This window comes from Notolepis coatsorum (genome assembly GCF_963971535.1).
Source record: "Notolepis coatsorum genome assembly, chromosome: 11".
Lineage (NCBI taxonomy): Eukaryota > Metazoa > Chordata > Actinopteri > Aulopiformes > Paralepididae > Notolepis > Notolepis coatsorum.
In genome coordinates this window covers 58,143,797-58,158,195 of record NC_140175.1, presented here as the reverse complement: position 1 = coordinate 58,158,195, position 14,399 = coordinate 58,143,797, and the positions used below count along the sequence as shown (strand labels likewise).

Below are 14,399 nucleotides of genomic sequence, written 5' to 3'. Positions count from 1 at the left end.
CGAAGCGACCTTGGGTTCTATGAAAGGCACTATATAAATTCGATCTATTATTATTATTATACGCCAACACGCCAACATTATGGGAAAGGCGCTTACCGTCCAGATTCAGACAAGAAGATATACCAATTTTCTCTCTGTGCGTTCAAGCTAGCCTAGATTAGCACACATGAATGGAAGTGGATACAGACCACTAGCCTAGCTTCAAACTCTGGGAGAGGCGTTCTTTGCCAACAACTAGGCTAGCTGGTCCGTATCTACTTCCATTAATTTGTGCTAAACTAGGCTAGCGTGCAGCCGGATAGCTTTCCACAGAACGCATAGAGTGGAAACTGGTATCTATCTTCTTGTCTGACTGGAGAGCATTTCTATGCGCGTTTCCAATAATGTCGGCGTGTTTTTTAAGAACAAGAGCAAGAGACAATAATACATCACAGACAACCAGACAGGATCATGTTTATTTAATTTTTGTTATTGACTGTTTATACTGATGAAGTTGTCATTTTCATTTTTCAACCTCAGGAACCTGATGAATTTTACGAGGGAATCACATTTGAACATTTCCTCAAGGTCAGTACTCTAAATGATATATTTTCTATTTTCTATATTTCTTTCAAAATCACTGGGCTTTGACATGGGCAATGGTTAATGATGACATTGGCAGATTTGTTTGGATCTCTTGTTACGACACTGTTAGTTTTAAAGAAAACCAAATTGCAGAAAGTAAGGAATTCACTGTCATCTTGCGGCGTGTGAAGTTTACAGTCCCTGCTGAAGATCACCAAGATAGCCAAATATTCCCTGCAGGAGATTACCAATATTGTTGTTAATCTCGTGGATCAACCTTTGTTAACCAATGCTAACTCAACCCAAGTACTCAACCATGAAATAAATCCCTTCTTCACAGATCCTGAAGGGCATTGAGATTGAGTCAAGAATGAACATTCACTTTTGGAACATGGACACGACAACACTGTGTAAATGAGGCCCATACAGCGACTGTATCTGCAGTGCTTTCAATGCTCTTTACTTTCTCTCTCTTGATATACAGTATGTTTGAAATCGTTTCTGCTGTCTATATTTGCCTCCGACACCAAAACTACACTATACTATACAGGATGCCTTGATTCAGGAGAACTATGCAGATACAAACTATACGTATGTTATGGATATAGCATGCTAATCTGTTTACTCTACACCCTATGCTATAGTAAGCAATAATCTCTCCCAATAATAATGTAGTGAAAATCAATCAGGTTCTGTTTGACAGCATGGTTGTTTTTTCTGTGCATGTAAACAAGATCCTGTATGACTTTTGAAGGAATACGTTGACATTTGGAATTTTAGTCTGTTATTATTCTCTACCGGGTACTTATTGAACAGTATAGAATAGATGTTAGGGGTGGGAATCACCAGAGGCCCCACAATATGATATTATTACGATACTAGAGTCACGATATTGTAATATTGCGATATATTGCGATTTATTCCCATTTTTCAACTGCAAATTGTGTCCCCAATAGAAAACTTTGTCAACATCTGCAATAAAGAAATATATAGGCCTACATCATCTGTTTTATCAAATAACATAATGTCTGTTCACTTCACTCCAATGGTTTTTATTGCAGCAAAATGGGATTGTCAAATAATAATAAATAATTATAATACGATCCTTAGCATGACTGTATGGATATAATATCGACATGCAAAATATCGCAATATATCACTATCGATGTCCCCCCCCCCCACACCTAGTACTTATCACAGTGTGGCAAAATAATTTCTGTATTAGAACTTTAAAGGTTAAATCAACAAGCGTTGAAGATTGAGGATTGGAACCGGCAACCTTTCAGGCTCACAAGCTCTGCTTTTCTAACGTCTAGGCTACCAATGTGCCCAAGTAGGCATGCCAAAATATGAAGGTTTTCCCTATAATTTGACTAGAGCCTGGCAGAGAAATACTAACAGACCAAGGTTCAGATCAAGGGGTCCTTCTGAAAACATTAAATAAACCAATAATCAGGGATATTTAATCACGTCTGGAAAAACTTTTATATTGATGTAATGAATGACGATCATTTGTTAAATGTTTCATTCATACATCTCAATAAATTACATGACAGTACATTTGAATGCTGCATGTTTGCACATCACATTTACACAATATATACAGTACATACTGTAGATATTGATGTTAGTATTTTAACTTTCACAGTTGTTCATAGTGATGCAATGAATTAGATATTATTTGATCATGACAGCAATAATAAAGGACCAAAAACATCAGAGGAACAACATATTTTAGTATTTAGTATTTTATTTGAGTATTTAGGGAAATTATGATATTTTTAAACCTGGACCCTATTTCTTCACCATGTGGGGTCTAAATGAATAATAGGGACAATAATCTCTGTAATTGGTCCAGTATTGAGGCAGAACGCTTCAGCCTTCTATTTATTTTATTACAGTCTGGCTCAAACAGAAGTCAGACTCTGAAATCCTGTGAGACGTGAGTTGTTGTAAGAAGAGTATACTCTGTGAGGAAGATTAGGTTGTCTTGTTGGAATATAGAAAGTGTTGCGTTATCTAAAAGATATAAAATAATGGTTTGTGTTTGCGCATATCTGAATTGTACCAAGAAAATTACCTTTATTGGATAAGGACGCGCTGAAAGTGTGGCTAGTTATGCTACAAATGGATGAAAACACCCATCCGTACACTGTGCCTTGCAGACCATTGGGTCTGTAACGATTATTTTTACCCTGATGACTACTGCCAGTCCAAGACAAGAACTACTATACCTTTTCCTAAAGAAAAATGCTGTTCCAAAAGAGACCTTCTGCAAACAGAGTGGAGGTAATGTTATTAGCTAAAGTTGCTGTATTGTCCTGGCATCAGTACACTTGAAAGCTTGGCAGGATAACGGCAAGAACAATCACTCAATGGGTCTCATTCCCGAACGAAGTTACGACAAAAAATTTCGTCTTAGCCAGATTTTGGCCCATTTAAGACATATTAGGGCTGGGAGTGGGAGTCCCCAAATTTTCCTGAGATCAGATTTGATCGTGGCTGAGAGCAGATTTAAGAGTGCTGAGGAGCACTCTTAAATCTGCTCTCAGCCACGATCAAATCTCATGATTGATTGACTAATTTAAAATTTCATTATAACTTGACAGACTGTGTTCTCATAGTGATTCCTTCACGTCAACGCTACAGGCCTCCTTGGAATTAATTACTTAATCATAATTAAAATAAATATGACAATATTTGTACGATAAGAAATTACGCATTTGATGTCGGAAAAATAAATAATATGGATTCATCTGATCACAGGGCAGCTGCTTAACCATATCTGAACCAGCTATTTTGGACAAATGTATAATTACTTTAATTACTCAGATATTCAAACACAATTATGCAATTATTGTGAAATGATTGAAAATAATAATTTTTTAATGCCTTCTGTGGAATTTGTATTTCTTATTTGTTACACATCTGTTTTAATGATTAATTATATACATTTGAAAGAATGCAGGTCAACATGCAATGTATCCCATTGATTGGTATACAATGGGACAGACCTTTTTTTGATTGATTGATTGATTGAAAACTTTATTAACAGATTGCAGAATGGGTACAGTACAGTACAGCTCAATTACATAAGGGGATGCAGACCAGAGAAAGAATTTCGTCTTGTTTACATCAGGGTCCCCCATTTTCAATTCATCATAACATATATGACACACACGACACAGATAGACAGTACTGCTACATCTATACATTTATGACATACCAGATTTGCAAATACAGTACAAAAAGTGTCCAGAAAAGAGAGTATATTTGACGTAGAAACTGTTGGAGGAGGTTGGGTAGGAGGGGTGGGTGGGGGATAGACTTACACTGTACAAGCAAAACTGTACATTGGAATATTGACAAAACCATACTTGGTAATTTACTGTACATTGGAGGGGGTTGATATAGCTATAAACCTGCATTCCTTCGAATATATCATTAATCAATTAAACTTATATTGAAATACACTATAGCCTATACACCAACACTGAAATGACAGTGGATAAATAAATAAGAACTGAAGCTAATCGGTGGAAATAGACTGCATTAATATTCCATAACAAGTCTTGTGTGCGCCTACAAATGAACAGTAGCCTATAGGCTTAGGCTACGTTTAGACAGAGAGAGTCTTAACAGAAACCGCAAAAGTCTTCTTGCGGTCTCACTTTTAATTTTGCGTTTAGACTAGCGTTTTGGGATGGAATTCTGCGTGCAGACGACGCTGTAACGACTCGAGACCCACTGTCACACGATTGGCGCATATGTCACATGACGTGCTGTGAAGACCCGCCCTACTCTGCCTCTGATTCGCAGACTGTGGGTGGGGAATGTGATTGGACCAAAGCAGAGTCACTCACAGACAGTGGGTCCAGTACTATTGTTGTGATAGCCGCGGGACAGATTCTTGTGTATTTAAAAGTACTGCCAATGTAGCCTTCAGGTGATCGCCATGGATAGAATCAGACATGCTTTGTTTACGCTTCTAGGCTACTGGCGCATGCCTGTGATGTAAGCAGTATGCGCGACGAGAGCCTATATGAATTGAAAATGGGGGACCCTGATGGAAACAAGACAAACGTCTTTCTCAGGTCTGCATCCCCTTAACAATTGTGTGTATTGAGCCGTACTGTATTGTACCCATTCTGCAATCTGTTAAATAAAGTTTTCATTCATTCATTCATTCACCCTTTCGTCATCCTTTTATGCGGTTTGACAGTTTAGATGATAGCGCAACGGTTTATCGTTTCTAGGAATTCCACCCTGGAAGGTGGTCTGACTTTTTTACGGTTTCACCCCGTAAAAACGCCGTTTCCGTATAAACGAAAGGCACATCCGAAAAAATATTTTTGCGGATTCACCTGCTAGCATTTCCGTCTAAACAGGGCCTTAATTATGGAATAAGCCATACTGCGTTCATTCATTACGCCCGCCGTAGGCTATATATATTATATTTCATTCATTCATTCATATACAGTACTACGCGTGTGTGTGTGTGCGCGCTGTGGCAGGTGTACCTAGGGTGCCCACGGGACAGTCCCGATATTGGGACGTTTGTCCCGCGTCCCGCTACAACAAAAGAATGTCCTGCAATTCAAAGATAAAAAAAATAATTTTTTTTTTTTATATATATTTTTTTATTATTTTTTAAACAAATACATAAACATAACAACATAAAGGGCGTGGCGTAGTGGGCAAGGCGCTCGCCACGAATGCGGAGAAGCTGGGCTCGCCTGTTCGAGCCCAACGCTCCACATTGCTTTCAGTTTAGCTGGTCGTCCGTGCTAATACACATTGGCCGTATTAGGGGGTGGGAAACTGATGGGTGGGGATCGGGCGTTGTGGACAGCGACTCCTACAGGTCGGTTGGTGCGCCTGCGCAGTAGAATCAGGAAGTGTCGGGGGCAGCGTGAGCCTCCCACGCGTTACTCCTCGCCACTGAGAGATCGAGCTGCGCAGGTGAAAAGATGCGACTGCTGTTACCTCAAGTACCGGAGGGGACTTGTGCTATGTATGACTTAGTCCACATTGCAGCCGGCTTGTGGGAGGCAAGAAACAGCGTTTGTGACAGGGGAGGGTTGAATTGGATGATACGAAATTGGGATGGGAGAAAAATATAGAAAATGGGAGAAAAAGTGGATAAAAAAAAAAAAAGATAACAACATAAAATTAAATATACAAGCATTAATTAACAGTGCACATCCAATGAAATTACCATTTAAATAAATGTAATAAACAAGATATACACCTAATACTTGCTATCTAATACCCTACACACATATGCTCTCGCTCGCTCCCCCCCCCCCGGGCCCCCCCTTGGATAATCCATCCATTATCATTCCCTCCTAACCAGGCACTACAATTCATATGCTAGCTTTTATTCTCTCCACCACTTCTAACCACATTGTAATTTTGGATTCACTGAGACCCAAAATTCTTGCTGTAGATATTTCTAGATAAATCACATCGAGATATGTAAGAATCCAGACCTTCCGGCACATTTTTTCCGGTTGAAACCATCGTGATGCTATCAGCTTTTTAGCCGCTGTGATACCAGATACAACCAATCTCTTTAGCTGTATAGGGACTGCAAACTCAAAAACATCATTCAACAGTAATACAGAGGGGTGTACAGGTATATTCAGAGTTAAGAGATTTGATAATTGCTGGGTCACTTCTTTCCAGAATATCTTAACTGGTGGGCAATCCCAGTACATGTGCATAAATGTACCCTCATCCCCATTTGTACATAAGGAGCATCTGGAGTCTTGTTTAAGACCCATTCTGTTCAGTCTTATAGGAGTCAGGTGAATATAGTTAAGATTGATTTATTGATGGTCCGGGTTACGTGACGCAAGTCGAACATTTGCCCAGGCTTCTTGCCAATCATAATTAATTAATATTTTTTATCTTTCAAAGATTATTATTTAATTTTTTTTTTAAATGTTGTTAATTTAATGCCTCGTTCCAATACCCTCTTATATTTAAAATAAAGAAATCGGGCGACGTCACAAACCAATGCATTGTGCAGCCGAGCAATAGTATCCAGCTGCAGGACCACAGCACCGACAAACTCAGGACCGTGACACTTTGCGGACCCACACTCTCCAGACCCTCGCTCCCATTGGCTGATTTGCGTCACGTGACCGTCCCACCCAATGGCTGAATTGGAGTGGGACAGTCACGTGACCCAAATCAGCCAATGGGAGCGAGGGTCTGGAGAGTGTGGGTCCGCAAAGTGTCGCGGTCCTGAGAGTGTCGGTGCTGTGGTCCTGCAGCTGGATGCATCTCCAGCCAAGGCTGCCGAGCAGCTCACTCGAGTCTCGCGAGTCGCGCTGCCTGTCACCTGTCCGAGCGAGGCCGGGGCAGCTGTATGTGTGACGTCAGTCACTCGAGTAGTCAGAAGAAAGACCGCCAATATTACTGATACAAGTTGTTTAGCTAGCTAAGAAAAACAAGGAAATGGAGGCAAAAAAAAAGAGACTTTGCTCATATAACAGAGACTGGGACAAGAAGTATACGTGGCTGAGATCCGTTTCAGATGATCCCCAAAAGGTAGAATGCAGGATCTGCCACAGGAGCTTCACCAGCACCCATGGAGGAGAGGGGGACGTCACGTATAGTTGTTCAGAGGAGCGCCTCTTCAGCAAGTCTGGCCCGACTATTATTGAGAACTGAATCAGAGGGTCGGTTTGTTATAATAACAGAATACACGGGGAGTATCGCCGGGACACTGTCCAGAGGGAAGGGGGCAATAGAATCCGGAGGCTAATATCCCCAAAACCGGAGGTGAGTTTAATAAGATTAATAACAAAATGAGCTATATATAGTCTGCGTCAAATATGATATAAAGGCATTTAAATAATAAATACATTCCCCCCCCCCCCCCCCCCCCTACGTGTCCCGAATTGTCCCGCAAAAGCAGTGCTGTTGTCCTGCGACTGAACCATTTTGACCTGGTCACCCTAGGTGTACCGCAAGCTGTATATGATGCCAATACATTAATCTAATCTAGTTTTGATGGCGTGCAAGCGTGATTACGAAACCTAGCCGCATTTCTCGGAGACGCTCTCTGATTGGCACTGACTGACGCTAGGTTTAGTAATCACGCGGCTCGCAAGACTTGCAAAGCACTTCCGCCATTCCATTTGCACACAGCTGCGTCACTAGTTGCCTTAAAAGGAGCTCTGGAGGCGTTGTTTTGTATGCAAATGAAGTGAACGGGAACGCGCTTTCGAGTTTAAGACAGAATGCCATTCTCCAAGCAGATATCAGATCATATAATTTGTGCGACCTTTTCAGCCACTTAAGACATATTACCAGCACGTTCAGGACTCAGAGTGAATTGTCACTGATTATGTCTCAGTGGTTCCAAGATAAGTCTTCCAGAATATATCTTTGAAACATTTTCGGGGAATGAGACCCAATAAGCTGTAGTATGTACAAAATATCAACTGAGTCATAACTGATTGTAAAATATATATATAGATTTATTTTTCCTTTTTGTAAACATCAGAAAACATGCCCCCAGCCGCAAATAGTGGAATGGATGAACAGACACCAGAAGAAGCATAAACACAAAGGTCTATCTCTGTAGGGATCCTTTAGATCAGTGTTTCTCAACTGGTGGGTCGCGGGGCCATTTTGAGTGGGTCGCGGATGTGTGTAAAAAATAAAAGGATATTTTTTTATATAATTATTTTTTGCACTTCCTATCTTTGTGAAAGTGGCTGGTCCAGCTGAAGACAAAGCAGAGGAAAATATTGGACATCAGAGTTGCTTTGTCTACCATCACCCCCAGACTTTGAGACTCTTGTCAGGAGCAAACAACATCCCCAGTTATCCCATTAGTTCCCTGGGATGTTAAGCTAAGAAGTCTGCTAAGAAGGATATATTATTTATTATTATTATTTTATTTCATTGTGTTTTTAGTCCTAGTTGCACTTTTGTTGCAACCCCAGTTATCCCATTAGTTCCCCCAAACTTACTGTAGGTCTGTTAAGCTAAGAAGTCTGCTAAGAAGCATAATTATTTATTATTATTATTATAATTTTATTTCATTGGGTTTTTAGCCCTAGTTGCACTTTTGTTGCAACCCCAGTTATCCCATTAGTTCCCCCACACTTAGGCATGTTATGTTAAGCTAAGAAATCTGCTAAGAAGCATATATTATTTATTATTATTTTATTTCATTGGGTTTTTAGCCCTACAGTATAGTTGCACTTTTGTTTGCACTTTTTGTGTTTATTTCATGTTTTTAACAGTGCATGAATGATTGTGTATTACTGCAAACATTTGTTTTTGAAATAAATCATAGTGGTTCAAAAATGTGGGTCGCGACGTAATGACTAAGAAAAATGTTGGGTCCCGAGGCTAGACCAGTTGAGAACCACTGCTTTTTTTTCATTTTGCAGCTGCTGGCTGAAGCGTTCTCCCTCGATAATGATTACAAAAATGATTGTCCCCACGTGATGGAAAAATAAGGTCCAGGTTTAAAAATGTCCCTTTAACAGCCCCAATCTTTTTTTTTTGTTCTTCAGTAAAGTGTAATATAAAGCAGGAAGGCGTTTCTCTAGTTAATTTGAGGTATTTATAGCAGGTTCATTTAGAATAAGAGTAAATCAGTCCTATTAATACACTGCTATGATTCCATGTCAACGTGCTCAGATAATTCTATGCCTTTGGACCTTATTGCAGTCCCGTTCTGTTTACATCTGGAAGACGAGGCCTTCAACGTGTTTGCAGATGGTGAATATGACCTATAGGTTCACATGTTTCACACACAGGGACTATTTACATCCTGATATGATGTCATGTTTATCATATGACAGCTACCGTATATATTGGACCGATACCACTTTTTTTCACTGCCGATACCGAGTCCAAGCACTTTTATGCATTGAGTACTGAGTTAAGATCCAATCACTGAACAGTATAGATGTTAGGGGTGGGAATCATCAGACACCCCATGATAACATTTTCACCAATATTGTAATATCACGGTATTGCGATATATCACAATTTATTACCTTTTTTCAATTGCAAATGATGTCCCCAACGGAAAACTTTGTTAATATCTGCAATAAAATAATATATACATCATCTGTTTTATCTAATAAGATCAAGTTTTCATTCTAATAATTGGTATTGCAGTCAAATGGAATAGTCAACCAAATAAAAAAAGTAAAGTAATAATAATAATATTGTTACTTGACGTCACTGTATCGATATACAGGTGCAACTCAATACATTAGAATATCGTGGAAAAGTCAATATATTTTGTTGTATTGATGCAGTAATTTGTGCAAAAGGAGCCCCAACCAAGTAGAACAGAAGGCCGACATTTATATAACATTATTTAATTTTTTTGATTGGTCTTATGTAATATTCTAACTTTCTGAGATACTGAATGTTGGGCTTTCATGAGCTGTAAGCCATAATCATCAAAATTAAAACAAATAAAGGCTTGAAATATTTCACTTTGTGTGTAATGAATCTATAATATAGGAGAGTTTCGCTTTTTGAATTGAATTACTGAAATAAAATAACTTGTAACAAATGTATTGAGCTGCACCTGTAATATCGGTACGCAAACCGGGAATGTATTGCTGTATTGATTTTTTCACCCACCCCGTAGTCGTCAACCATTAATTTGGGGTCACTGGGTAAAATTATTATTTACAGATCTAGCATCCTTCTGTGTGCCACAAATCTAAAAAAAAAAAAAAAAATCTAACCCTAACTAACCATACTGTCATGCACTTGTCCTAATAAACTAACCTACACTGTAGCACTCAACACTTTGATGAACATTGTTACTCAGCTGATAGAGTTGTGCTCTTCCTGATGGCTTGTCGTACAGAACTTGTAAGTCGCTTTGGATAAAAGCGTCAGCTAAATGACTAAATGTAAAATGTAAATGTAAATCTAGCAAATCAAGTCACTTTGCTTTGATTGAACATGTCACAGATGGTTCATGGTATCGGGTGTATCCTAGTGGGGCAGTTAGTTGAGGTGGGTGGTCCTAGTATGGCCCCAGGCAGTTCCAGACAGGCAGACATGAGACCGACCATGTAAACAGACAGCATAGAAATCATAACATATAATTATTATTATTATTTATTATTTTTATCTTTATTTCGAACATGTAAATACAAACAATATAAAACAAAAACAAATCATTGATCTATAGCAATGAAATATTTTTTTTTTAAACAAAACATAACTCAATTTACATGTTTGAAAAGGAGTAGGAAGAAGTATACACGTATTTAATCCTACCCATTTTCCACTACTCGAATGAATGTACTAATTTAAAACCTTACAAAACAAATATATATATGCAAAACAAAAAATTATATATGTAAAACATGAAAGAAATAAAAAAAAATGTAAACACCCGTGAATGTCAAATCCCTTCCTCATCCCATACCTCCTGAACATTATTTCTTTCTAATTCAGTTTGAATTGTCTCATGTTTGGACATTGCTTTAGCACCACATTCAGACTGTTCCACAGTTTCACTCCACATATGGAAATGCAGTGTCTTCTCCTGGTAGTTCAAAGTGTAATGTCCATGTTGACTTACAACCATGTTTATAGTAACACACACATGTAGCAAACCATAAATCTTCCAGTCCTTTAATAGAAACGCTGTGGCCAGGGAGAGAGAGATTTAATGTTCCATTTCAGACTTGAGCAGTAGTACTAACTGTACTGGAGTCTGGACTCACCAGTCCACTCTCCTGTCATCTTGGACGTGTCTTGTCTTGAAGCCTCTGACATGTCCATCGCTGGTAACTTGATTTTATCATGTCAAGTCATGTGTTCCTTTAATTAATTTATCACCTTGGGGAAATCCAGGTGTCATATCAGCACAGGGGAGGGGAGGTACAGGCAGAGGAGGTAATAATAGCAATCTCCAATCTCCCCACATGGTGCAAACCATGTCCCATGTTGCAATGGGTCCAGGTTTTAATCTGGCCTGTTACTGTAGTTACATTGTGTATGTAGGTTATATTGCAAAATAAAAGAGTAACACGCTTGTTCATAACACTTTACTTGAGGTGTTAATCATGATAAATCATATAGGCACTATAAGCATAATGAAGCACATTATCAGTGTGTTATATTCAGAATATTACATCATAGAATGTGCTAGGCGTAATTGTATTCAATAACAATTGTATAACACAGTTGTATCAGAATCATGATGTATTATAATGTATGCTATAATGGAGTCAATTTATGATGTGATTATAATGTAAGAATAGGGTATGATGTGATTATGATGTAAGAATAGGGAATATGATGCCATTATGATGTAAGCATAGTGCACTTATAATATCCTTATGATATGATGCTTCATAATGCACTTGTCTTAGAGCCAAATGTTACTGTTTTGTTTAATAGTTGTTCCATTAAAGCAGAGGTCAGAATTCATCATAATTTTTACCAGAGAAAAGGTGTTTATGAACGTTATGACTTTAACCCTAACCGTAAAGTCTTTATAAACCTGACTTTAACCCTAACCTTAACATCAGTGACTGGAGACCTCACGCCTAACCTAAAATAGGGATGGAACTTTTGTGATCACCAATGTTTTAAGATATCCTCTGCTTTCATAGATTGTAGCCATGTCCTTTGTCCTATTGGTTACTGCACTGTATCTGATGCAGTCTGACTGCTGGAGGTATTACCTCCCCCCCCCCCCCCCCTCTCTCTCTCTCTCTCTCTCTCTCTCTCTCTCTCTCTCTCTCTCTCTCTCTCTCTCTCTCTCTCTCTCTCTCTCTCTGGTATAGACTGCCCTCTAGTGACCAAAACGTGTAAAGTCATGGCATCGAACTTTTGATTAATTCATCCATGTAAACATGGTTTCTCACACTGTGGCTCAGGCCATACTGTGGGTCATATGGCTGCTTCAGGTGGGTCCCAGATGAGAAGAGTACAGTCGCAACATGGATCCCTAAACTGGAGTATACATGTGTGACTTACTTGTGGAATTTATAGAAAGGGCCAATTGTCTTGTTTTATTAATCCTGTTGTATTCCTCCTCTTGTAATTTTACAACCGTTTATTATTACCATTATTTTTAAACATATCTTAACTTAACGTGTTATTTAATAGAACATTTGCACGATGGATAATTAATTTAGATTATTTCTTCACATTTGCTCAACAAATGTAATGATTAATTCAACCCTCACACAGTCTGTGATTGCATTGTACACTTTCACATTCAGACATATCGTTTGTATATTTGTGTGTTCATTAATCTTTCGATATCTATGCAAACATTGCAATAAAAAGTTATACTGTGATTGTGTGTCAGTGTTGTGACATGAACGTGGTCACATTTACATTTAGTCATTTAGCTGATGCTTTTATCCAAAGCGACTTACAAGTTCTGTACGACAAGTCATCAGGAAGGGCACAACTCTATCAGCTGAGTAACAATGTTCATCAAAGTGTTGAGTGCTACAGTGTAGGTTAGTTTATTAGGACAAGTGCATGACAGTAAGGTTAGTTAGGATTAGATTATAATTATTATTTAAAAAAAAAATCAGATGGTGGTTGAAGAAGTCGGCGGGATCGTCACAGACGATCAAACAGGTCACCAAGATTGTGTTTCTGGTGTCGTGGGTCTAATTTAAAGATATAATCTATAGGGTAATATACTGATATTTATAGTTCATTGCCTTTCTGTAATATCACACCATATTTTATTGTTATTGGAAGTTGTGATACACAATTGTGTTGTCTAAATAGCAATTAAGTCAGACGTCTCACCAAATGATTTCTGAAATATTTGAGAATGTTCATTGAAAATTACAAGACATCGATTGGATTATTTAACATGATGATTTCCCATTTCTAGGCAGATATCAGATTATTATCAATAAAAGATTGCAAAAGTAGAGCATGCATGTCCACTCTGGTGATCCAGTGCCAGAAAAAAAAAATCAATAAAAAACAATAGAATCCGCACACTGTTAACTCATTCAGTGCCAGTCACGATGATAGTCGGGTACCTCGCCATTGCTTGAGCGCCAATCACGAGTATAGTCGGGTTTTAATCGTTATTTATTTTATTAGTGATATCCATTCATCTGCCCCCCCCCCCTCAATATGCTGTTGAACGTGGCACGGACCTCCGCACCCAGTACTTCAAATGGCGATCAGATAATTGGATTATTTCTTTTGCATTACATCAGATACAAGGTAAGAACACTATATAGAGACTTCCGGTTTGAGATGTTTGGGTAGGCGGCCATTGAAAAGAGCTCCCGGTCAAATCGAAAAAGGAAGTAAAAATGTCTAAAACTAAATAAAAAGTGACAATTCAATGATAAAAGAGAAAGGGAAGGACGGACATGAGATCAAACGAAAGAAAAAACACCCCAGAAGAAATACAAACACCGGAGAAAGGTTATCGACACAAGGGAGTGGCGCAGAAGGTAAATCAAGCTAGCATGACGCAGGAAGACAGAGCAGAGATGCCCACCTGGGCTGAGGAGCTACAAACTAGCATACAGACTAGCATGCAAGCTAGCGCAATAGCTAACCTAGCTAACACGCAGAACATTCAGAATAACATCGACAGACTCAGAGAAGAATTAAAGAAGGGTCAGGACGAGCTCAACAGAGGTGGCTGTAAAAAGATTTGGAGCTATGTAGAAATAAAAAAGGCTTTAAAAAAGAAAGGAATCAGATTTCAATCACCAATGACCACGCTGAAGGTCCATTGGAAAGAAGGCATCAAGGTGTACAACGACGTGCAGGAAGCGACGAAGGACATGAATCGGAGAGGATGGAAGGTGCCGGGAGGAGAA

At 38.8% G+C, this 14,399-nt stretch overlaps 1 protein-coding gene across 2 annotated transcripts in view; it reads left to right on the top strand.

Moving 5' to 3' along the window:
- Positions 1-3,041, top strand: part of tescb (tescalcin b) — a 115,511-nt gene extending 112,470 nt beyond the window's left edge. For both annotated transcript variants that reach the window (XM_084324243.1, XM_084324242.1), the window contains 2 exons: positions 520-567; positions 905-3,041. In XM_084324243.1, the coding sequence (XP_084180369.1) occupies positions 520-567; positions 905-982 (126 nt within the window). In that variant the 3' untranslated portion in view covers positions 983-3,041. The remainder of the gene's footprint in view (positions 1-519; positions 568-904) is intronic.
- The last annotated feature ends 11,358 nt before the right edge of the window (positions 3,042-14,399 follow it).